At 37.6% G+C, this 26,068-nt stretch overlaps 1 protein-coding gene across 1 annotated transcript; it reads right to left on the minus strand.

Annotated features, from left to right (window-relative positions):
- On the minus strand, positions 1-24,993 carry crb2a (crumbs cell polarity complex component 2a). The gene is made up of 13 exons (XM_067375760.1): positions 24,896-24,993; positions 6,865-7,524; positions 6,323-6,518; positions 5,953-6,092; positions 5,708-5,878; positions 5,355-5,468; positions 4,306-5,274; positions 3,400-3,980; positions 3,080-3,245; positions 2,023-2,893; positions 1,389-1,505; positions 1,161-1,287; positions 1-1,038 (listed from the first exon to the last, which is right to left on the minus strand). The coding sequence occupies exons 1-13, from the start codon at positions 24,963-24,965 to the stop codon at positions 817-819; spliced, it is 4,404 nt and encodes a 1,467-aa protein (XP_067231861.1). The 5' UTR covers positions 24,966-24,993; the 3' UTR covers positions 1-816.
- Positions 24,994-26,068: the final 1,075 nt, after the last annotated feature.

A 26,068-nucleotide genomic window follows, 5' to 3' on the forward strand; every position in this document is an offset into this window, starting at 1 on the left:
GAAATATCTGAAAAAGCCAATACATTTACGGTGGGTAGACCCGGTGGCATAGACCCTCCCCTCAAGGAAATCAGGACAGAAGTGGTCAAAAGTGGACAAAAGAGATGGATTAAAAGGTGTAAACAGGAATTCATCTCCCTTCTGATTAGATCGACCAAAACGCATCTTAATACCAGGTGGAAACAGAGCCTAAAGGGTAACTTGTTTGTTGTTCCACACCCCTGCTAAATGCTAATTTATGGCTAATTATTCACATTGGCATGAATATGAAGCCACATTCCTTTGTGTCAGTTATCATATCCAGTGTTGCCTACAGCAGAAATAGTAGCTAGTTAACACAACAGTCTTGCTACAGATAGCATACCTTGTACATTCAAATGCTGTGGAAAAAATATATACATACCTGTACACATTTTCAAAATGTTGCTCGATCCATCATAAGCACTATTTTTAGCGCTTATCTTTGAGAGGGATTTGTTTAAGATTTTAAATGCTGTGGGGAGAATGTAAACTCATATTTTCACCTCTTTACTGTATAATACTGTTATCAGTCATTCAGGCATATAATGCCATGAGGTAAAGAATCACAAAGTCCAAGTTCAACTACACTTGAGAGAGTTGCTGGTTAAATTCCAGAGTTGTTGAAAAATCTGTAGTGAAAGATCAACCATATTTAATGCTTTCATTTTTCCCATTTTCATTTTTCCTCTTTAGGATGCTTGTTTGATGTAGCACTTGCTTTTTATTCCATAATACCACATAGTCTTGGAAAGGTCCGCTGTAGCTCCATATAATCACTTTTTTTGTGTTCATATCTCAAATCAGACGCTCTTCAGGTGGTACTTTCAGCATGCTATCCATCTCCAGGCGTGCACCTGCAACTTCCTGATGGCTTGGGGAATACGTTCCTTCTGATTGTCGCTTCCTGCGCGCTGTCATTAACATGAAAATGAGACCAATAGCCACCAAGAGGATACAGCCACATGCCAGTGGAACCGCAATCGCCAGCCATGGTATATGATCTTGCTGAGCCTGCTTCTGCAGAGAGAGATTCAAATTGTTGTTGTTGGAAGGCATAAATATAGCAAAATAACAATACTGAACTAATTTGCATTCGCTCCAAAATTGCATGCTTATTATTATACTCAGTGTTTACTTACATTTGTTTCACAGAACTGGCCACTGAATCCTACTGGACACAAACACTGAAACCGGTTCAGCCGATCCAGACACGAACCACCGTTTAGACATGGGCTAGATGCACACTCATCCATTTCTCTCTCACATCTGTGAAAAAAAACAACAACATATGAACACTTAGTCTTCTATATCAGTATTTGTATATTCAGTTTATTTCTATTGGATAAGGATGTAAGTTTTAATTCCACCTGTCTCCTGTGAATCCTGGAGGGCAGGTGCAGTTTGCCCCCCACTGAGTGTCATGACAAATGCCATCATTTTCACACACAAAATCCAGTTCACATTTAAGAGGAGGGTAGTTATACCTGATGCACAAGAATACAAACAAACAAATGCTCAAACTCCAAACACTTGGAACAGTCCCAGACAGATAAGGATGCATTCTCACTGGTTCATTTAAACTCAGGTAATAAGAAATAACTGTGAAATAAAGAGGGACATTTGGGAAAATGGATAGTTAACTTTTTTATGGTTTTCTACTGGCATTCATTAGTATTTACAATTGCAAGTAGATTTGCATTTTGCTTGTCTCTGTGAAGGCCACATTATAACCCTGTTCTCTGTTCAATTGAGTGGAAGGGCCACTGTCCTGCAGAGTTTAGCTCAAAACATGTTCGAACTGACTTACCTGCAATTTTCTAGTAACTCTGAAGACTTTGACTAGCTTGTTTAGGTGTGTTTGATTAGGTTTGGAACTAAACTCTGCAGGGCAGTGGCCCTCCAGGATCCTATTTGAGGAACCCTGTTATATATACTGTAAATGGTGTCTAAATTACCGCTGAGCCAAGTCTAGTCATCAAAGTGTGATAAGTAGGAACTCACTGACAACGTTGTCCGCTGTACTTAGGTGGACAGATACAGGTGTAGTCATTAACTCCATCCACACAGGTTCCCCCGTTCTTACACTTCGATCCTTTGCAGTCGTCTATGTTTTCCGAACATGTAGGTCCAGCATATCCTGGGTGACACAAGCAGTCAAACCCATTAAATTTGTCCTTGCATTTGCCATGGAGACAGGGTCCTGAGACACACTCATCTGTTTCTTTCTCGCAGGTGATCCCTTCCCAGCCGGCTGAGCACTGGCAGCTAAAGGTATTGAAGAGATCCACACATGTTCCTCCACGCCGGCAAGGATGCGAGTGGCACACTGGAGCCCCAAAGCACCCTATGCGCACACGCTCATCTTGTCTCCGCCAAAACCTAGATGTTTGGGGTGATTTGGCATTGTCTACAAATGGAAGATACACCTCACCCACTCTGACAGCACCTAGACATCCTGTGTACGTCTCTGCCAGTGCAACCTCACTTGACAAGTCTTTAAGAAAACTTATACTACCAGCAAGCACTGGGGCACTGCTACCATCGATGATGCCATCTACCAAAATCAACCACTTTGATGCATCATGCTGTGGGTTGGCCATGCCAACAAGCAGGCGATGCCAGGTTCCATCTGCAATGTGTCTCTTTCCAGAGAATGTCACTGGTTCCACACTGTTCTCTGTATGAAGCTCCACATAAATGGCTGAATCCAACAGACCAACCAGTAGAAGTTCCGCCCCTCTCCATGCACGAAGTAACACACCATTTTCCTGCCTTGTACGGAGCTCCATGGTAACGTTGGTAACTGGGTCAACTAGAGATCCCTTAGCACTGTAGTGTAAGGGTGTATTGTCGAAGGTTGCATTAGCAATGCCTGGTAAGACAAAAAAAGTTTTATTGCAATTTATATGTACTATATTTTTTTTAACATACATTTATATTTACTACTCGATTATGAACATCTATACATTATTAATATTTATTAATTAATAATAACAGGATGTTCAGGAAGCAACCAAGAAACAGGCAAATATCAGCTAAGTGTTTAAGATAAGCATACACTCAAAACCATCCAACAGATCCACGCAGCGTCCACCATTTACGCACGGGTCGCTGACACACCAAACTCTGGTTTCACATGTTTTTCCAGTGAAATCCCGTGGACAAGAACAAGTAAAGTCATTCCATGTGACTGTACACTTTCCACCATTCAAGCAAGGCTCCACCTGCAAACCAACCACACAACATCAGCTCTTTCCAACTGTAATCATCAATGTACTAATGAAATTATCTATAATTATATTATTCATTAGATCTGTTAGATAATAATAATTATCTAACAGATCTAATGAAATAAAAGCTCCATGTAAGTCTACGTACCTTGCATGTGTCATCACTTATGCAGCCAGGTAGCACATTTTCTGCATCACTGGAAATATATATAGTCTCACTGAGGGTACTATTCCAGGCTTCCACATCCAGATGCACATCGTCTAGTCTCAGGTCCTGCAGGCAGCCCTTAAAGTGCCCACCCCAATCTGTTGCACCTTCTTCACCTGGAACTCCACCAACATACACCAGGTCTCCCTCCAGAACTTCCATGTCAGGCAGTGAGCCAAGTCCATAGTGCAGTCCTCCATGGCTAAAGAACACCTGACCCTCCTGTATGTCCACCTGAAGCAGTGCCTTATCTCCATTACAGACAAACATTGGTGATGATAAGATGGGTGACTCTGCTACAGAGGTCACCTGTACTCGTCCCATTTCCAGGTACATGGTAAAATAAGGATAGTCTCCCTCTGTGTTCTGAAGTCCTGCCCTTCGTAGCTGAAATAATAATCCCTTTGTTTTAAGCGATCGTAGGAAGAATGAGACACTAAAGTTCCTGCCGATATCAGACAGCAGTTCAAATGCAAGGGAGCTTGTAGAATCCTCATGACCAAATGTCCAAGAAGAGAAATCTGAGAAAGAAAGAGAAATAAAGACAAAAGTCAAGTATGCGACAATTTTTTTTTATTATATAAGTTTGGTTTCCTCTACGCCAAAACTATTCAGCTCCAGTCCTGGAGGGCCACTGTCCTGCAGAGTTTCAGTCAAACCCTAATCAAACATACTTGCCTGTAATTTCCAAGTAATCATCTTGATTAGTTTGATCAGTTGTGTTTGAATAGGGTTAGAGCTAAACCTGGCAGAACAGTTGCCCTTCAGCACTAGAGTTGAATACCCCAGCTCTACACATTACTACAAGACCAGTGTTTTAGTGTATGAGCATATGTGTATGCACACCTTGGCTGCAGTCATGTCCATAGTGTGGTCTATAACAGTCACAGCGGTAGCTCGTCCAGAGGTCGACACAGTGCCCTTTTTGAGAGCAAGGATGTGGGTCCACCTGGCACCATTCTGGCTTTATACAGCCTAACTCTACGTTTGCCTCCTCATCTCCCAGATCATGCGGCAGGACAGGATGACCATCAACTTGTAGGTCCTCCATACAGCCCAAAAAGCTATGACCACTCAATGTAAGCTCCATGTACTCCTCTGGTACTCCGCCAACATATACCTTTGTGAGGCTATTGTGGTTCAAGAAAGTTTCATGATATTCTGGTAGCTTGTCTTCAACTCTGCATGCTTGATTGTCACAGCCTGGACCTTTGACCTGAAGCACAAGTTTGATATCCTGTTCATCAATGCTCACCATTGCCTCATGCCAATCTCCGTCACTTACAAGCACTGGTAAATGTGCCTCAAGTGACCCTGCCTCCTTTGATATTGCCTTAGCAAGCAGCTCACCCCCAATAATCTCCAAGGATAGGAAAAGCTCAGCATTGCCACGAAAGAACAGCAGCATATCAGGCAGAGTGGTGCGGAAGCGCAGACCAACCCCCAGAGGGTGCTCGTGTTCTGTGTCTCTCTTTCTGCGCTCGAGTGGTGGAACCTCAATCAGAAAGAACCTCGGAGAGGAGAAGGAGAATGTGGTTGATGTAGAACATATGTCATCATAGAAACCAGGAGGACAAAGGCAAGTATGTCCATGTGTCTCTCCATCTAACCAAGGCAAGCAGGTGGCGCCATTTTGGCAGGCATGCTCAATGCAACCAAGCAGCTGCACAGTGCATTGGGGACCCCCCCATGGCAGGTGACCATCCTCAGCTTCTGCACATTGGCACTTGTATTCAGCTACTCCATCTTCACATACACCTCCATTCAGGCAGGGGGAACTCTCACACTCATCTATATTAACCTCACACTCCACACCTGAGAAAAACAGACCAAAATTAAGGATACAGATACAGACAAAGACACATGCAAACACTTTCCCATATGCAAACACTAACCTGCAAACCCCTCTGGGCATAGACACATGTATCCATTTACCAAATCCTTACAGCTTCCTCCATTGTGACAGGGCTCAGATACACACTCGTTTATGTTCACTGAACAGTTCTCTCCTGGGGAAAACAAATAGACAAACAAACAAAACAAATAAACAGCATGACAAAACTCTCATCAAGCAAAACATCATGTCAGTACTTAAGTAACCTTGACCACCCATTCAGTCACATTTTTTGGTCACAAAATATTTAGGCTCAACTCTGGAACAAGTTCTTAAAATGAAAGTGGTTGCATTGTCTATGTATTGCTTTACTGTACTGTTTTACATTTACATTTGTTTTTATGTTGCTGGTACCTGTATATCCTGGTTGGCACTGACAGACGTAACCAGCAGCTGTGGCGTAGGTGAACTCCCAGTCTGTTTCCCAGAGTTCTGGATTTGATTTCTCAAAACATTCACCATCATTCTCACAGGGAGTATCAGCACATTCATCTATATCCACCTCACAGTTATCTCCTTCAAAACCTATACACACATTAACATTGTTTCAGTTTGTTGCAGAGTTAAAGACTTTAGTGTAATTTTGGACAAAGAGCTACCTGGCCAACAGGTACAGTTGTAGTGGTTAATGCCTTCTAGACAAGTAGCTCCATGTTGGCAAGGATGTGATGCACACTCTGGAATATCCTCCTCACAGTGGTCCCCAATAAAACCAGTGCCCTCACATTCACACTCATAACTGCATACAAACACACACCAAATCAGACTATTTTAACTATCAGCATAAAATCTACTTTGCATTACAGCTTTTTCTGGCCAATAACCAACCACTTAGACAGGAAGAGACTGTCTAACTAACATGTAACATTTGTTTTACTCACTGTAAGTGAAAAAAAACAATGGGCAATGCATGGACATGCCATCTGCATGACTCTGTTAGGCATTCCCACAATTCCAGAGTTCAGTTACCTATCAATGAGGTCGTGGCAGATTCCTCCATTTTGACATGGATCACTTTCACATTCATCAATATTGATTTCACAGTCTGAACCTTCAAACCCCTGCACACAGTCACAGGTGTACAGCCCCACTAGGTCATGACAGGTGGCTCCGTTTTGACAGGGATGTGACTCGCATTCATCAATCTCCATCTCACAGTTCACTCCTAAAGAGATTCAGAACACAAAACATGACTTAAAACAGGGATATGCAACATCAGTCATAGAGAGACTCCTGCAGAGTTTAGCTCCAATCCTAATCAAATACACCTAAACAAGCTAATCAATGTCTTCAGGATTACTAAAGCTACAGGCAGGTGAGGTTTTATTTCAGCATTGGAGCTAAACTCTGCAGGACAGTGGTTTTTCAGGACCGAAGTTGCCTACCCCTGACTTAACAAATTAGATGCCCAATAAAGAGCAGTTTACGACTTGGCAACTACCCTGCCTTACACTTTTAGCAGACTGTTAGTGAGGAAACTAATGATGGGTTCACACACCCCCACAGATTACCTGTATATCCCAGCAGGCATTCACACAGGTAACGGTCTTTCCCATTAATACATGTTCCATTGTTCCAACAAGGTCTCGATGCACATTCATTTATGTCAATCTCACAGTTGTGTCCTTGGTATCCAGGTACGCAGAAGCAATGATACTTGTTGGCTCCATCCAGACAGATTGCCCCGTTCTGACAGGGATGTGACTCACACTCATCCAGGTCCTCTTCGCAGGTCTCACCACGAAAACCGTCTGAACAAGTGCATTCAAATCCATCCACTATACGTCTACAGGTGCCATTGTTGAGGCAGGGTTCATCAACACAATCGGTTATGCGACGACTGCAGTCCTCTCCTCCGAAACCAGGTGGGCACAGGCATTTGTAGCCATTCAGCTCATCCACACACTCAGAGAGGGCACCAACACATGGCCCACTTTCACACTCGTTGATGTCCTCTGGACAGATGTAGTGCTCCGTGCCGGGTTCACTCACACATCCTTCACATTCAGCAAACGCACAAGCGTTGTACGGCTCCTGACAGTCCCTCCCCATGTACCGTACTCCTTCCCGTGAACATAAACACACATAATCGTCCATTGTATCCACGCATGTTGCCCCATTCTGACACGGTGAAGATGCACACATATCAGATGACCCGGAACAGAATATACCTAGAGAAAGAGAGACAGGATTTAATATGGTACCTCTTAGTGATGCATACCGCTAAAGGGAAACCCAATGTAAATTCCAAGTAAAAGTTGAGTGTTTTATGATTGATAATACTTGGGGTTAGAAGCTTGATCCCTAAGCCTAAGTATTAAGTGTCCTACACTGTTTTTCCAATAGACATGAAAGAAGAGACATGAGAAATGAGATGTCCTGCTACTTTTTAAGCAATAGTTTTGTTTGTCATGTCACTAAAATAGGCAAATAAATCCCATAGACTTACTTTGAATGACAAACATAAACCATATCCAGGGACCATAATGTCATAGAAACTTGGAGGTGGGTTCATTTGATTAGGCAGATAAGCAACCATCTAGCAACCACTTAGCAAACTGCAAACAACAACAACAACCACATAGAATCATTCTGATATAGTAATGGCTAGTTTTGCATGTGCAAGCGATACTTATTTTCTTCAGGATATACCCTCTGAGACAAAGGTAAGACTGACATCAGTTAATAACAGGCCATTGATCCCAAACCTTAATCCTGTATAAGACCGATTGAGCCAAAGGAATACATAGAGAAAATCTATTCAAAGTCAGCATTGCAAATACCAAACCCATCTGTGAGGTTGATCATTTGTGAGGTTCAGAATTTTGTACATTTCTTAGTCATAACAAGACTTAAAAAAGTACTTTATTCCCTGAACTAAGAGATCAAATTTGAGAGATCCCCTTTAATTTGTGACCTTGTATGTTTGTGTGTATTTTAAATTGCATATTTTGTTTGTGCATATGAGTGTGATTTTTAGATCAGAATGTGGTGCAGAGCATTCATGGGGATTTTCTCGTGCAAATCGACCAATCGCATGAGAGCTCTTTGAGTCATTCCAAATTCCTGTTATCTGCATGACCTCGACCCTCAACCCCCACTGCGTGTCCAACTCAGATCCATTAGTGTGGCCCACCCATCCTTAACCCTTGTGGGGCCCCTCGTCCCCCTAAACACTCCCCCACCTTCTCTCAACCACTTTGCTGCCCTGGCCCCCTCAATGTCGCTTTGATCAGACCTTCATCCCAAATATTCATTCAGGCGGAAGATATTAATGAATGGGCAAAAGGAATGAGTTGTTTTGTGTCTGAGTCTGTGTGCACATGTTGAGCATTGTCTGTGTGTAGCAAGGCAGTGTAGCAGGAATGGAGCAGCGTTTTGTGAAAATAAGGTGAAGCTGTGAAGGGGTTTATATAGTACAGAAGTGTCAACTTTTGCTGTGTTTGTGGGAACCAAATGTCAAGGTTAAAACATAACTCTTAAACTTTTATTGTTATAGGAAGGTCACATTAAAACTGAAAACAATTTTTAGGTATTGATTATAATATTTTAACCTTGTCTCAGACTTTGCCAAAAATATCAAAATAATATTAATATTACAGTGTGTTCTTGGTGGTTGCTTACTGGTCAAAGAAACTTCAAAAAAAGCCATTTGTGATTTATTTGAGATGAAGGAAGTTGCTGGTTGATTGAGTAGCTGATTGTTTAATTTTCCAAAGTTTTATTTCCTGAATTAGACAGAACTCTCTCTCTCTCTCTCTAGCAAAAATGCTTCCATTTTTATATTTTTCCTAATGTAATACTTTTGTTTTTACATGGAAAATTCCGTAGCAAATTGTATATCAACATAGCAATTTCAGAGTAAGATATTGACTATTTATTTCTTTTACATGATAATGTTTCTTTCCAGATTTAAACTAGATTTCGAATTCTGGATTTTCAGTTTCAGACTTTTGGACCCACTGTACAGCATTAGAGCTGCAATGTATTTACCCAGACACTTCAAACAACATGGAAATGTTACTTTTAGAACAGAAACATCTTATCTGTCTCAGAACACAGACTGTTCTTACATAACACAACTATGAGCTTACACACTGATCTTAGAGTGAACACACTCACATTGATCTTATAATGAACATGTGGCTTACACAATGATCCTAAAACAAACAAGTGGACATTTTTTAGAGTAATCTCAGAGTGCGCAGACGAAATGCAATAAATCTGTTATCTTGCTTTCGGAGGCAGATGCTGCTGTTTGGGAACGCAGTCATGTAAGACTGGGAGTAAATGATACCAAACCACTTTGACGACAGACTTTGCTCATGCATTTCAGAACAACCAAAACAGCACTCAGATGTTGTGCAAAAAGATGGGTTAGTCTAGTTGTCATTCCATCGCACAAAATCACAGGAATTTTTTGATGCGCATTGAGGTAAAGGGTAGAGTGGGAGAAAAAGGCCCCCTTAAGGCTTTGTAACTTTTTTTCTATGACACAAAAGTTAAATGTGTCCAGAATAGTTATCATAGTTTTAGTGACAATTACATAAATTATAAACCAAGTATGAAAATGTCCAGAGTTTTCATATTATTAGATTTTTAACAAAAATAAATTTGTATCACTCTGTCAAAACAATTTTCTTTATACATTTACAGCAAAATCAGAGTACAAGCATGACTATTACCACCACAACTAAAATAAACTAAATCAGTAGTGAAGTCTGAACCATAATCAATAATTATGAATTACAAAATTAATAATAGACTATTTGAAAAGTATTGTTAGCTGATGATGTTTGAAAAAAAAAAATGTCATGCTAAAAATATAAATATATTTTCCTCAAATGAAATGTACTTCATAACTACAGGCCTTACTATTCTCATCATGTTATATATAACTGTGTTTTGCAAACATCAAGCACTTATTTTCTTACTGCTGAAAATCAATTACCGTGAAATCCGTTTTCTCTCAAGTACGTTGCCAGTGAAAGCTTCACAAGTAAATACTTCTACATCACTCTTGTCATGGTAGTCCATAGTATGGAAGTAAAATAATGCCAAATGTTTTTGAAATAAAAAGCTTGTTGAATTGCACTATTTGAAAAAAAAATATGCATTACATTAGCTGTACTTGCATTTAGATGCACTGTATTTTTAAGGCTTGCATTTTTATGGGCTGAAATTCAACATGGTCGAATATTTAGGCTGTGAATATTTCAATTAAAAATATTTCACACACATTTTCATTATTAAAAATTCAATAATTCATATTCACCTTTTAGATTTCACTTCCAAAATATTCATTCTGTTTAAAAATACAACCTATAAAATTCGACTAGCAATTTTCAGTCCATTTTATTTCGCTTTACAAATTCGCTTCCACAAATTCAGTGGCTCAAATTCGGCAGAAAATTCAACATTTCACATCCGGGAACTGCAGGAAGAGCAGTAGAGTGCCGATGCATCATCTCTATCTGCTGTTAGTCTTCTTCACCAGCAGGTGTCGCTAGCGGCTGTTTAGGAAGACCAAAGCAACGCTAGTAAGTCATCATTCATTCATAAAAACGGATTTACAGAAATGGAGCAAGTGGTAAGTGAATGTGTGATGATTATCAGGGCCAGTATAAATGCAGAAAAGCTGATAAAGACACAAAAGCTGCATTTATGTTTAATTCAGTGTATTTACGCTTACTTTCCCTGTGTAGCTACAGCTTTCTCTCCAGTGAACAAGATAACGTTATTGCCCGATGCTGGTGTACAGATCAAACGTTAAATCTGAGATATACATATATTTCTCTCTGTTGATAAGTTTCCTTAACTTTATATCGCAGCGCGGTGTTGTAATAATAGGGTTTCCCTCATCCGTCATAGGATTCCCCTGCCATCAGGACATAAAACTCTTAACACAGCTTAATGGACTCGTACAGTGATATAAAAGACCAAACTCGCACCTCATTTGTGATGTAGGTTAGACTATATAGGCTCCAAGAAAGCAGATACTGGCATTAAGTTGATTTGACGCTGAACGTTTGATTATAATATTCGAAAATTTAGGGACCGTCTCTAAAGTTACGACATTCTGTATTCACGTTTCTACCTTCAATAGCATTTAAAGAGAATGACTTAGTCACAAAACCAACTCTAAAGTGTTTATCTAGGTGTCAGGTATAATGCAAACCTTTTAGATTATTGATGTTTATTAAAATAAAAGGTAACACTTTATATTAAATAGTTGATATGAACGAACAATGAACTGCACTTCTACAGCACTTACTAATCTTTGTTAATGTTAATTCCAGCATTTACTAATACATTATTAAAATCAAGAGTTGTATTTGTCAACTTTAGTTAATGCATAGTGAAGTAACATGAACAATGAACTGCTGTATTTTTATTAACGTTAACAAAGATTAACAAATACAACAACAAATGTGTTGCTCATGGATAGTTCACATTAGTTAATACATTATGAACCTTACTGTAAAGTGTTTCCAAATAAACTGTCAAGTAATATGTAAAGATTGCTATGTATTTCACTACTGTATTGGATAATTAGAAGCTCAATAACATTTGATGAGAATGATTTACAATCACCAAAACTACCTGTGAAGTGTTCATCTATAGGTGCCAGGTCGAAGAGTGATGCACCCTTCTCTCTCTCTCTCTCTCTCTCTCTCACACACACACACACACACACACACACACACACACACACACACACACACACACACACACACATTCAAACACACTCAACTCAAAGTACATGCACATATACTTTTTCTTTTTTTTACACATTCATCACACAATTAGTTCTACTTAGTTAATTTTATTTCTAAATTTTATTTAAAATTTGTATAAGCAGGATAATCTATGATCAGGTAAAATAAAAAATGAACAAAGTAAAAAAAATTGTGTGATGAACATGTAAAAAAAAAGAAAAAAAAAAAAAAGAAATAGTATATATGCATGTGCTTTGAGTGAGGTGTGTTTGAATATGTATATGTGCATGTGTGTCTACAAGATTTTGGTAGAAGGTAGAAACGTGAATACCAAATGTCGTAACTTTAGAGACAGTCCCTAAATTTTCGAATATCATAATCAAACGTTCAGCGTCAAATCAACTTAATTCCAGTATCTGCTTTCTTGGAGCCTATAAAGTCTAACCTACATCACAAATGAGGTGCGAGTTTGGTCTTTTATATCACTGTACGAGTCCATTAAGCTGTGTTAAGAGTTTTATGTCCTGATGGCAGGGGAATCCTATGACGGATGAGGGAAACCCTATTATTACAACACCGCGCTGCGATATAAAGTTAAGGAAACTTATCAACAGAGAGAAATATATGTATATCTCAGATTTAACGTTTGATCTGTACACCAGCATCGGGCAATAACGTTATCTTGTTCACTGGAGAGAAAGCTGTAGCTACACAGGGAAAGTAAGCGTAAATACACTGAATTAAACATAAATGCAGCTTTTGTGTCTTTATCAGCTTTTCTGCATTTATACTGGCCCTGATAATCATCACACATTCACTTACCACTTGCTCCATTTCTGTAAATACGTTTTTATGAATGAATGATGACTTACTAGCGTTGCTTTGGTCTTCCTTAACAGCCGCTAGCGACACCTGCTGGTGAAGAAGACTAACAGCAGATAGAGATGATGCATCGGCACTCTACTGCTCTTCCTGCAGTTCCCGGATGTGAAATGTTGAATTTTCTGCCGAATTTGAGCCACTGAATTTGTGGAAGCGAATTTGTAAAGTGAAATAAAATGGACTGAAAATTTCTAGTCGAATTTTATAGGTTGTATTTTTAAACAGAATAAATATCTTGGAAGTGAAATTTGAAATGTGAATATGAATTATTTAATTTTTAATAATGAAAATGTGTGTGAAATATTTTTAATTGAAATATTCACAGCTTAAATATACGACTGTGTTGAATTTCATCCCATAAAAATGCAAGCCTTAAAAATACAGTGCATCTAAATGCAAGTACAGCTAATGTAATGCATATTTTTTTTTCATTTAGAGCAATTCAACAAGCTTTTTATTTCAAAAACATTTGGCATTAATTTACTTCCATACCATAGCAACAACAAAAACTTATCTTGACTCAATCTAGTGCTTATTTTGGGGAAAAACAGAAGGGGAGGCATTTTAACAGGAATTTGGAATGAAACATAGCTACAGTGGCATGAAAAAGTATGTGAACCCCTTGCAGAATCTGTGAAAATGAGAATTATTTTAATAAAAGGATCAATAAAAGGGATAATAAAAAGTGCATCTTATTTTTTGTTTAGTACTGTCCTGAGTAAGATATTTTACATAAAAGATGTTTGCATTTAGTTCACAAGACAAAACAATAGCTGAATTTATTAAAATAACCCCATTCATAAATATGTGAACCATTGATTCTCAATACTGTGTGCGGTTACCTGATGATCCATGACTGGTTTTTTGTTTTGTGATGGTTGTTCATGAGTCTCTTGTTTGTCCTGAGCAGTTAAACTGAGCTCTGTTCTTCAGAAAAACCCTCCATCTTCTGCAGATTCATCAGTTTTCAAGCATTTTTGCATATTTGAACCCTTTCCAGCAGTGGCTGTATGATTTTGAGATTCATCTTTTCACACTGAGGACAATTGAGGGACTCAAACTCAACTATTAAAAAAGGTTCAAACATTCAATGATGCTCCAGAAGGAAACACAATGCATTAAGAGCCGAGGGGTGAAAACTTTTGAATTGAAATATCAAGGTAAATTGTACTTAATTTTTCTGCTGGGAAAGTATCTTCTGTTGGTTCCGAAGGGCAGTACTACATGAAAAACAATGATGTTTAAACAAAACAAGAAAAATTGTGACATCTTCATCCTGTTCAAAAGTTCTCACACCCCGACTCTTAATGCATTGTGTTTCCTTCTGGAGCATCAGTGAATGTTTGAACCTTTTTTAATAGTTGAGTTTGAGTCCCTCAATTGTCCTCAGTATGAAAACACAGATCTCAAAATCCTAGAAATGCAAAATTTCTTGAAAACTGATGAATCTGCAGGAGCTGGAGGATTTTTCTGAAGAACAGAGCTCAGTTTAACTGCTCAGGACAAACAAGAGACTCATGAACAACCATCACAAAACAAAAAAACAGTCATGGATCATCAGGTAACCACACACAGTATTGAGAATCAATGGTTCACATACTTATGAATGGGGTTATTTTAATAAATTCAGCTATTGTTTTGTCTTGTGAACTAAATGCAAACATCTTTTATGTAAAATATCTTACTCCGGACAGTACTAAACAAAAAATAACATGCATTTTTTATTATCCCTCTTATTTTATTAAAATAATTCTCATTTTCACAGATTCTGCAAGGGGTTCACATACTTTTTCATGCCACTGTATAAGCCGGGTTTCCAGTAAAGATTTGCGCAAAACTTTTGCATTATTTTCTAAATGCCGATAAAAAACTATTGGGAAATGAAGGCATTTCTATGGGGTTAGATTCCTGCCTAAAGTACTGCAGTCACAGATCAAAAAATAATAAGTAGCCATCATTGATTCATGACTGCAATACTATTGGCTGGAATCTAACCCTATACATTTTCATTACCTGATGTTATATGACTAAAATATATTTTTTTCCTCTTGCGACAACTCATTCCAAAAATCATGGCAACGGTAAGTAGGTTTAAATATATCGTAGACACTGCACTAGACATTATTTTTAACCGTATGAGACGTAGGAGTGTTATCCAAGAATTATTGGCAAGCAAAGCCCCTTATACTTTGGAGAGGCCAAGTATGAAGTTTTTCTGGGTGTTTCTACCTCAAATCTGCTACGAGGTGTTGATAAATTGTGGCATTTTTTTGTTTAGAATCCAGTATTCCCATAATTCTTTTGTCTTTTATGAGTTTAATAATGAACTCCGTCTCCTCTTCTGTCCAAACATACCACACCATCTTTAAAGAATGATAAACTTTTACGCACAACAGGTGACCTGTAAATCCCAAAAAAAAAAAAAAAAAGCAGTTTTGTGAAATATTCCTTTTTCGAAGTTTTGAGAAATTGACATGTTTACCTATAGTTACCCTGTTCGCGCAAAACAACTGAATTATGTTTAAATAACCTTTACCAAAACCTGAAAATCATTTTTAAGAATACTTCAATTTAGTATGTGTATGTGTATCCACCATATTTTATTATTTTCAGCTAAGAACAGGCATGGCCATTTGCAAATTAAATGTGTCTGGCTTCCGGTGTCATTCTCTTCCAGTTATTTTTAGTTATACAAAACAACTTACTTCCGCATTGAAACATAAGGTGGATAGGTTGCAGATACGTCCGACACCCATGCAAGCATTCATTCCCCACCCCCGGCCAAGGAAAACGAGCTCCACTCAGACTGACCCAGCAAGCGTCCACTGAGTGGGTCTCAGTTTCCATAGCTACTGCTAAGCTAATTTGGCCCTGAGACGAAGAGATTCTGACCTCTGTAACCCCAGATCCACCTCCTCTCTCCTTTCCTTTTATTTTCCGTCTTTCTCACCACCATAGATCTCTTTGACGCTCATGTCATTTCCTGTGAGGATAGTGTTATAGGTAAAGAAGATTTCCCTGCTCAAGCTGCCATAGACATGAAGTGTCACTGAGGCTGATGGTGCATAATGATGCCAGTCACAAGCGTCTAGTCCATTGATGGCAGACATACATGAAGTGCCTCTTCTAGTTTTCTTTTTTACTTATCTCCCTCAAACTCTCTCCTTCCTGTTACTGAAGGACACTGATTATCTGCACTGGCCTCTGCTAACCTGTGTGTTGTACCGAATGTTTACAGAAAATTAAAGTGGATTACGCTGTCTGTACCTCATTTAGCTTATGTACTCTCACACAAACACGTGTGCTTAAACACTCTCACTGACTGAACCTTTAATTCAGAATATTTGTATTGTCTGCTCACATGTTGGACCTTGGCTTTCATTAACATTTCAGATTAAATAGTTTACTTTCTGTCATGTGCAGTGAAAAGACTCAATTTAAAGTTTATTTGACGCTGCGTACTAACAGAGAGAAAAGAGCGAGTAGGCCAAAGTATTCACATTCTTAGCTGACCGTAATCCTCTCAGAGTGGTGTGTGTAAAACAGGACAGCTTTAGGTTAGTCTACACTACTAAGCTAGACAGCTTTTGCAACCGTAGGATACAATTCTGTGCCACCTTATGCCACCAAGAGATTCCAGAGGGTTTTTCTTATTAGCATAACACCTTTTTGTTCAAAAGCAAGTGGTTGCCCATATTTTAATGGCTGACAACGATAAGTTGTGCTGCTTAATATTTTAGTGTAAACCTTTTGTGTAATTTTTTTTTTTTCAGGATTCTTTGATGAATAGAAAGTAAAAAAAAAAAAACAGAATTCATTTGAAACAGAACTTTTGTAACATTTTGATTGTCTACTGTCACTTTTGATCATTTTGAAGGGATAGTTCACCCAAAAATGAAAATTTGATGTTTATCTGCTTACCCCCAGTGCATCCAAGATGTAGGTGACATTTTTTCTTCAGTCGATCTCAAATGATGATTTTTAACTGCAACCGCTGCCCTCTGTCAGTCAAATAATGGCGGTTGATGGGAACTTCATCTATAAGAGTGAATAAACCTTGCTTAGACAAATCCAAATGAAACCTTGCGGCTCGTGACGACACATTAATGTCCTAAGACACGAAACGATCGGTTTGTGAGAGAAACCGAACAGTATTTATATCATTTTTTACCTCTAATACACCACTATGTCCAACTCCGTTCATGACTCCTTTAGTGATGTCTGATCGCGCTCTGACAACGGCAGTGATGTCTCGCGCATATACTTCAATGAGTGTCAGACATCACTGCCGTTGTCAGAGGGCGATCAGACCTCACTAACCGATGCTGAACGGAATTGGACATAGTGGTGTATTAGAGGTAAAAAATTATATAAATACTGTTCGGTTTCTCTCACAAACCGATCGTTTCGTGTCTTAGGACATTAATGTGTCGTCACAAGCCGCAGGGTTTCATTTGGATTTGTCTAAGCAAGGTTTATTCACTCTTATAGATGAAGTTCCCATCAACCGCCATTATTTGACTGACAGAGGGCAGCGGTTGCAGTTAAAAATCATCATTTGTGATCGACTGAAGAAAAAATGTCACCTACATCTTGGATGCACTGAGGGTAAGCAGATAAACATCAAATTTTCGTTTTTGGGTGAACTATCCCTTTAATGTGTCATTTCTAAATCTATTAATCTCTTTATTTCAAAAAATAAAATAAAATCTTACTGACCCCAAAGTTTTGAACTGAAGTGTATATAAAATCAAACAATTATATTTCAAATAAGTGCTATTCCTTTGAAATTTCTACTCATAAAAGAATCCTGAAAAAAATCAATGTCTCCACAAAAATATTAAACAGCAACTGTTTTCAACATTGACAATAATAAATGTTTCTTGAGCTGCATATCAGCATATTAGAATGATTTCTGAAGGACTGAAAACTCATGATGCTGAAAATTCAGCTTTGCATCACAGGATTTTTTTTTTTTAACTATAATATTTCACAATATTACTGTTTTTACTGTATTTTTGATTAAATATATGCAGCCCCCAACTTAAAGGTGCAATATGCAAGATTTCAGTGCGCTAGAGGTCACTAGACGCCTATTCAAAACAAAGGCGTAGCTTGATGACGGCAAGTTTGAGCGCAGAATCTTGGGACATGTGGTCTTCACATCACAGACGGTGGAAACAATTGGGATAGGACTCGGGAAGAAATCATGTTCATGGATGCGATTATTAACGTTACTGTAGTATGAAGCAGAGCAGGACAGAGTGTTGTTGGAGCTGAACAAGGCCGCTGGAGCGATTGCGCTACACACGCCTCACGAGCAGCGGGACTTTTATAGAGTACCCCAGGGATGATGTGTTTTTGTAGGCCAACCCAGAAGTTTGCGGCGCACGGGTTCCCTCGGTTGAAAGCCAATGCATTTTTCCCATAGACTTTTGGAAAATCGCAGAAAATAAGCTCTGTGTTTAACAAAGGGTTATGACACTTACACGTCTTGTCTATCAAGATAATCTTTACAAGTTAACACAACATTTATAGATTTTGAAGCCTAAATAAAGTCGTCAGATATAAAAGGCTAACAGTAGGCTATAAACGGACTACAGCACACCATGGTTGCGGATCAACGTCGTCACCACCACATCTAAAGTCCCCGCCAAAGGAAGTAGTCCCTTTTAGCAACTTGTTAGCAACTGCTGATTTTAAGACACAGTAAAAGTTTAAAAAAATCACAAGTGGGTTATAACTGGTGTGTTTTATGTCATAGATCAAAACGTGAAAGTATTTAGAGGCTTTGTTAACCACAGACCTCATTTCAGGCGATTTAGCAAAAACCCATTCAAAAAACTTTATGGCGTTGGAACCGGAAGTCCTAAAATGCTAACTCGCTTCCGGGTTTTGCCTACAAAAATGCGTCATCCCTGGGGCACTCTATTATGACAGTCGCCGGCGCTGCTTCCGCTTTTCAATCATGAGTATGAGGTAACGCAGCACTGTTAATCATATTAGATACATTTGAGAGTGTTGAACGTTACTCTGTGCGACACTGTTACACACTGCAGTAAGATAGATCGATTTTAGAATATCATATTAAATGCTGGATGGCTTGTGTTGATAAATGGCATGCAATTAATTTTAAAACATATTGTATGATGGAGAAAATTCTGTATTACTGTTACTAAAATAAAGCTGCATCTGATAATGCTATGTTAGCTACTTAAAATAGTGTTTTTCTCTTAGGCATGGTAAAGCTTGGTACTCGCAAAAAATCAAGAAAATTAGATTTAAACTATAAGAATAAATTATATATAACAATAATTAGCTTTCTGTCTATAAACATAACCAAACAGTTGTTCCCTTGCATATTAAAACATGTAATATATTAAAGCGTCTTTATTTCTACAAAATAAAACCGGAAACCGAGGGTAACGTGGGTATGACGCAATTGCCAGGCGACGCCTCACATGTCCTGGAGCCTTGATTAAAATTGCAATTTTCTCACAATTTACAAATAGTTGGAAACATTTAGGATATTGTAAGTACTCAAGTGAACAAAATATATAACACTGGCCTATAGGGGTCTTTGGATATTTCACTGCAATATTATATATTGCACCTTTAAGCTAAAAATATACTTAAAATATACGCAGCCCCAAATAAAAAAGTAAATATGTACTTCTTTACCCACTGCAACTATATCAGACTGCTAGCAATAGGAGCTTGTCGCCTTTTGATCTGGTCATGCTCCATTCATATGCATATTTGTTTTCTCTTAAAAGTGATCTCGTAGGAATGTGGAAAGCACCCAGATGTGACGCGTTTAAGTTCGAGGTGGAGACAGGCTGTAGTGTTTCTGATTATACAGACTTTAACACTGAGGTTTCACAGAGATCTGAGAGTCTCTGGCATCCTACGACCGACGGAGACATTCTCCTGACATCTGTCTTGAGCGCTACGTCTTACTTATGTCAGTGTTTAAGGTTATCTGTGTGAGACCGCTGGAAGAATGTTAGCCATGCAAGTTCTAAGAGTTAAACTGCAAGCACTGATACTGACTGTCAATCAAGAAGAACTCCTCCCCTTCTGTTTACATCACTGTCAATCATCCCTGTTTGTGTCTTACTTCCTGCCGTGAGTGGGCGTGATAGGTTAGTTTTACAATTTTAGGGGTTACAGATTGTTTTAGAGGGGTCAGGTGGGGAAACTGCATCTGTATGTGTGTGTCTGCATGCTTTTTGAGTAAAAAGATTCAAAACTGACACTAGTGTTTTTTTTTTGTAAAAAAGAAACCATTATAGTTTTTATAAATATATTGAATTAGTTTTTAATTTTTTTTTTTTTATTATTATTATTTCAAGCAACAGTTTGTTTGTTTATGTTTTTTTATGTTTTAGTTTCAGTTAACTATAATAACCCTGTAACACACTGTATGGATCTTAAGAGCTCGACTGTCAATGGCTGTGAAATTTGTCAGGGTTAGTGGCCCAGTCAGATGGGGAGATCATCCGTATGTGATAACACTCCCTTAATATGCATCTGTCCAGAGATATGAGTGAGAATGGATGGGTTACAGAATGACAGTAAGAGGGCAGTTGGGAAGTGTGTGTGATGTGTGACAGGACTTTGTGATAACCTGTGGTCTGTTTATTTTCACAGGCGCAGAAGAAGTGTGCAAGTGTTTGTTTGTATGCATGAATAATTCTCTCCTGTGAACTTAAGAGTTAAATAAGAGTATTAATAGTTGTTCTTAGCATCAAAATGAACTCATTAGCTCTAGACTCAGACACTAATTAGCTTTATTCCCCCCTGCAACTAAACCTAAGACACAACGTTTTAACCTTAAAGGTGATGCTTTTGAGTGTTACGCCACATGAGAATCAACACAAGGCTTTTAGCATTAGTTCCGAAGGGCATTAGCTTTATTCCTCCACATAGATCTAAAAACAAAACATAATATCAGAATTCGGTTTTATCAACTGAATTTGTGGCATAAAATCTATTTGCGCTTAAGCCTAAGTAAACCTGCTCAGCATCTGAAGAGTTTTTAATGCGGAAATGTGAAGCTTGTATTTTTGTTAGAGCACATAGAGTTGCAAGAAAAAGTATGTGAACCACTTGCAGAATCGGTGAAAATGTGAATAATTTTAACAAAATAAGGGAGATAATACAAAATGCATGTTATTTTTATTTAGTACTGCCCTGAGTAAGATATTTTACATAAAAGATGTTTACATCCACAAGACAAAAAATAGCTGAATTTATTAAAATAACCCATTTATAAGTATGTGAACCATTGACTCTCAAAGCTGTGTGTGGTTACCTGATGATCCACGACTGTTTTTTTGTTTTGTGATGGTTGTTCATGAGTCTCTTGTTTGTTCAGAGCAGTTAAACTGAGCTCTGTTCTTCAGAAAAATCCTCCAGCTCCTGTAGATTCATCAATTTTCCACCATCTTTTGCATATTTGAACCCTTTCCAGCAGTGACTGAATGATATTGAGATCCGTCTTTTCACACTGAGGACAATTGAGGGACTCAAACTCAAACTATTAAAAAAGGTTCAAACATTCACTGATGCTCCAGAAGGAAACACGATGCATTAAGAGCCGGGGGGTGAAAACTTTTGGAATTTGAAGATCAAGGTAAATTGTATTTAATTTGTCTTCCGGGAGACATGTAAGCATCTTCTGTTGCTTCTGAAGGGCAGTACTAAATGAAAACAATTGATATTTAAACGAAATAAGAAAAACTTGGACATCTTCATCCTGTTCAAAGGTTTTCACCCCCCGACTCTCAATGCATCGTGTTTCCTTCTGGAACATCAGTGAATGTTTGAACCTTTTTTAATAGTTGTGTTTGAGTCCCTCAATTGTCCTCAGTGTGAAAAGATGGATCTCAAAATCATACAGTCACTGCTGGAAAGGGTTCAAATATGCAAAAGATGCTGGAAAACTGAAGAATATTTGGGACCTGGAGAATTTTCACATAGATTTTTTTTGATAATATATAAATATCTTACTTAGGACAGTACTAAACAAAAAAATAACAATTTGCCAAAAATAACAATAACAAAAAATAGCATTTTGTATGATCTCTCTTATTTATTTACTTATTTTTTTTTTCACATTTTCACAGATTCTGCAAGTGGTTCACGTTGCAACTGTATGTGAATTATTTTGTAAAAACCTGTTTATTGAGATTTTACAGCTACATTTTTGTCTAAATTGTCCATATATGTAGTGCTGTCAAACTTTTATGTGTATAATATATATATATATATATATATATATATATATATATATATATATATATATATATATATATATATATATATATATATATATATTATATAAAAATATACCGTCAAACCAAAAACTATTCAAACCAAAAACTATTCAGACATTTTTTTTTATATTTTTGGTATATTTTTACTAGTGGGTGCAGGACACTATAGTTCATCTATGTAAGTGAGAATAACAAAATAAAGTAAACTGACATATTATACCCAAAAATTCTTCATACAGTAGACTACCAGTAAAATTGATAAAAATTTGGAACTAAAAATTATTCAGACACTTTGACCTGACCATGTTTTGCTGAAGTGTTAACTGACGTTAGTTTGACAGTTTAATTCTGAGATCTTGTCATATATTTTTTTTAAACTATAGTGAATAAACTGAATTAATGAATGAAATGTTCAAGGTGTCTGAATAAAATAAATTTTGGTTTGACTGTATATACATAAAAGTATGTATATATACTCTATTACCTAAAACATTCATTGAACCCTCTATATAGGTTCACAGAAAAACGTTAGCATCAATGCAAGCTCCTCTAGCTAGTATAGGCTCACTTTTACTAGCAGAATCTTGACTGTGAGAGTGCAGTGGACCTTGTCGTGTGAATTTATTCTTCCCTCTCTGTGTTCTTGTTAGGATTAGGGTTGGGGGCAGGGTCCATTGTAGACATTTTCATTGAAAAAGTCATGTGAATTCCAGAATCCCCCTCGTTTCCCTAAGCGCTTGATGTCACATTTGCATGCGTGATTTGACATGAACTATCAGCTCAGTCAGGGCATCAGACCAGTTTCATCCACTGTCTCTTGCTGAATTTCCCCATTGACTCCCATTAGTCTATGCAAATATACCACAGTTGCAGTGCTGTAATTGCATACAACACTTGACACCTAAAAGGCAGGATCTGTGAGTTAGAACAGTGAGTTTTGACTAAGTAAAGTGTATATAATGTAAGTGCCAACCTTCCATTTCCATTTTATACAACACTTAGAACCAAAACTAACATTGACCAGAACAATACGTTTTTACAGGTTTTGTTATTAATGTAAAATTGCAATAAATTTAATATAATCTTTGTTCCAGTGAAACATACTAATGTTACTCTGGTTAATGTCAAACTCAAGTTAAAGTGCATATTAAGTGTTGTGTAAAATAGAAATGTTGGCACATATATTTTCAGAACTATAAAAGTAATGTTTACACAAAATTACATGCATTAATTACTTTTATATTTATCTTCAAACAACCAACCATCAATACTTGACTCAAAACTTTAGTTTTGTTATTGTCCACTGAAATTATCCCTTGATATGTTCATCACAGAGTTAAATACTCAGAGACAGCTTGACCGTGCAGTCAGATGAAAGAGCGTTAAGCCTACAGGACGCAAAAGCAAACAGAGCTCGTTAAAAGTGCTTAACGCAGATTCCACCCGCACACAACGTCCAAATGACTCAGCCCTGGTGTCATGGCAACGGGAAACAATGGAACCCACCCCCAAAGTTTCTCTGCTTCAGACAGAGGCCTGAGAGCGGGGCAAAATCAGACTGGATGGATGGAAGGAGGGAAAATAGATGGGTAACCTCCCCCATACTCCCGTCGGTACCATGCACCAGTCATATCCACTCCAGACAGAAGGAGGGACTCAAGTAACACTCCAGTGCACATCTTTGGGAGTCCCAGATAACAGAAAATGACCGCAACACTAATGCGAAAAAGAGTGCCAGGAATTCTGTCTCAGTATAAAACAGAAGAAAAACAGGTATGATAGAAGATATGACATTTTGTAAATGACAAAATTATCGCTCAGGGTTTAACATGCGCTTTTACATTTAAAAATGTATTTATATATTTTCAGCGCAAAAGTCAACACCACACTCAGAAAAAGTGCTTATTAGTACCTCAAATGTACATATTGGTACCAAAAGCGAGTACCTAAATGGTACATAGAAACGTTTTAAAGTGTACTGTCTCAATAACAGCTTTTGTACCATTTTTTTCTGGTTGCCATGGCGTTGCTATGTGGTTGCTAGGGTGTTTTGAGTGGTTGCTAGGTGGCTGTCAAACAAGTCAAAAGAGACCACCCTCACACTCTTGTCTCTAGATATGGCATCATTACAAAACTATTAAAACTAATGATTTTGTTTTTTATAGTGTGGAAAAAAGTACACACATTTGATTTCATCTGCCTTTTTAAACAGTAAAGTTTGCAAAAAAATAAAATAAAAATAAAATAATAATAATAAAAAAGGGAGGGAGGGAGGGAGGGAGGCTGGTCCATCCAACCTGTTGCTTTTGACTCTAGTAGAGACATATATGATTAAACTTGGCCTTTCTCAGAATAAAACACACTTAAGTGACCAAATATTAGCAAAACATCACATTCTGATTATTTCTATCCCTATTTTTCTATGAATGATGTTCTGAACTGCTTTTAATGATCAGTGTTTCATTTTGGGAGACATTTTTTTTTCACATGTAATACGTTTCTTTTTTCATTTATGCATTGTTCAGTAAAAGTTACCATGTAAAAATTAACTTGCATATATGTATTTATGACTATATATTCATTCATGTTCATACAATATTATATCTTGTTTCCTACATCACTTCTCTAGGTATTGAGCGAGCTAGAGAGAGAGAACTCACCCCATTTGAACATCATCATGGTCAGTAAAAATGTCCCGGGGCATTTCAAATGCACTTTCCTGATCTCCATGGTGACGTGAGACGATCCAAACACACCAAGCTTAATATCTCTTTGAGTCCTTCATAGTTGAGGCACCTTCAAATTAAACCTTCTTGGGGAACATCAAATGTCTGAGTTCCTGCATGATCCTCAAGTTGAAAGTCTGCTCTGTTTAAATTCTCTTTGGTCTCTTAATTCCTATAAGCATCAGGGTGTTTAGTTCATGTAAAGTTCCTCTGTCCAGCATCAGAGCGCTCAGGCTGAGAGCAGTGGCTCATTGTACATGTAGTAATGAGACTAACTCTCTCACCCAATCCCACTGTGGCTTACTACACTAATCACCCTGAGAGGGGAGGGGCCGGAAAACCAGAAGTGGACTTCAGCACCAGGACTGGTATGTGCGTGTGTGTGATGGGTTTACTTAGCTACACTTTGGGATTGAATGGAACTAATTCAGACAAACCAACACATAGGTACATCCAGGGATGTCCTCAATGATAAAAATGATTCATAAAGTTAAAAATGTTTTAATAACAATGATAACAGCTTAATAAAATGACAAAATGATGTCTACAAAAGGTTTCTGTGTGCGGTAGGTGTAGGGTTAGCATGTAGACAATATAATTTACTTAATGTAAAAGCTAATGTACTAACTTTTGTATCTGTGTGATGAAAAAAGTAAATTTGTAAATGTAAATTTATATAAAAGTAAATTTGCTGTTATTTATGTATGTCTTTTATTAGTTTAAATCTATTTCAAATGCATTCATTATCATTATGCAGAACTGACTTTTTCTACACTTTTGCAGGTGGACAGCAGACAATAAAGTGTCAGGTAAGTGTTATTTTAGTAATATATATTATTATAGTATTAATATTTTGAATTGGTGTTTATAAAACATTTTTACTTTTCACTTTGATTTTAGTTTGTTTTAGTAATCTCATGTGCTTTTTGTCTTTTTTGTAACACTTTACAATGAGATTCCATTGTTAACACTAGTTAATTATATTACTTAACATGAACATTTCAACATTTACTAATACATTATTAAAATCAAAAGTTGAATCTGTTAATATTATTTAATGGACCTGAGCTGACATAAAAAAAAAAAAAAAAAAAGTTTTCTTTTAGC

This window comes from Chanodichthys erythropterus, chromosome 22 (genome assembly GCF_024489055.1).
Source record: "Chanodichthys erythropterus isolate Z2021 chromosome 22, ASM2448905v1, whole genome shotgun sequence".
Classification (NCBI taxonomy): domain Eukaryota; kingdom Metazoa; phylum Chordata; class Actinopteri; order Cypriniformes; family Xenocyprididae; genus Chanodichthys; species Chanodichthys erythropterus.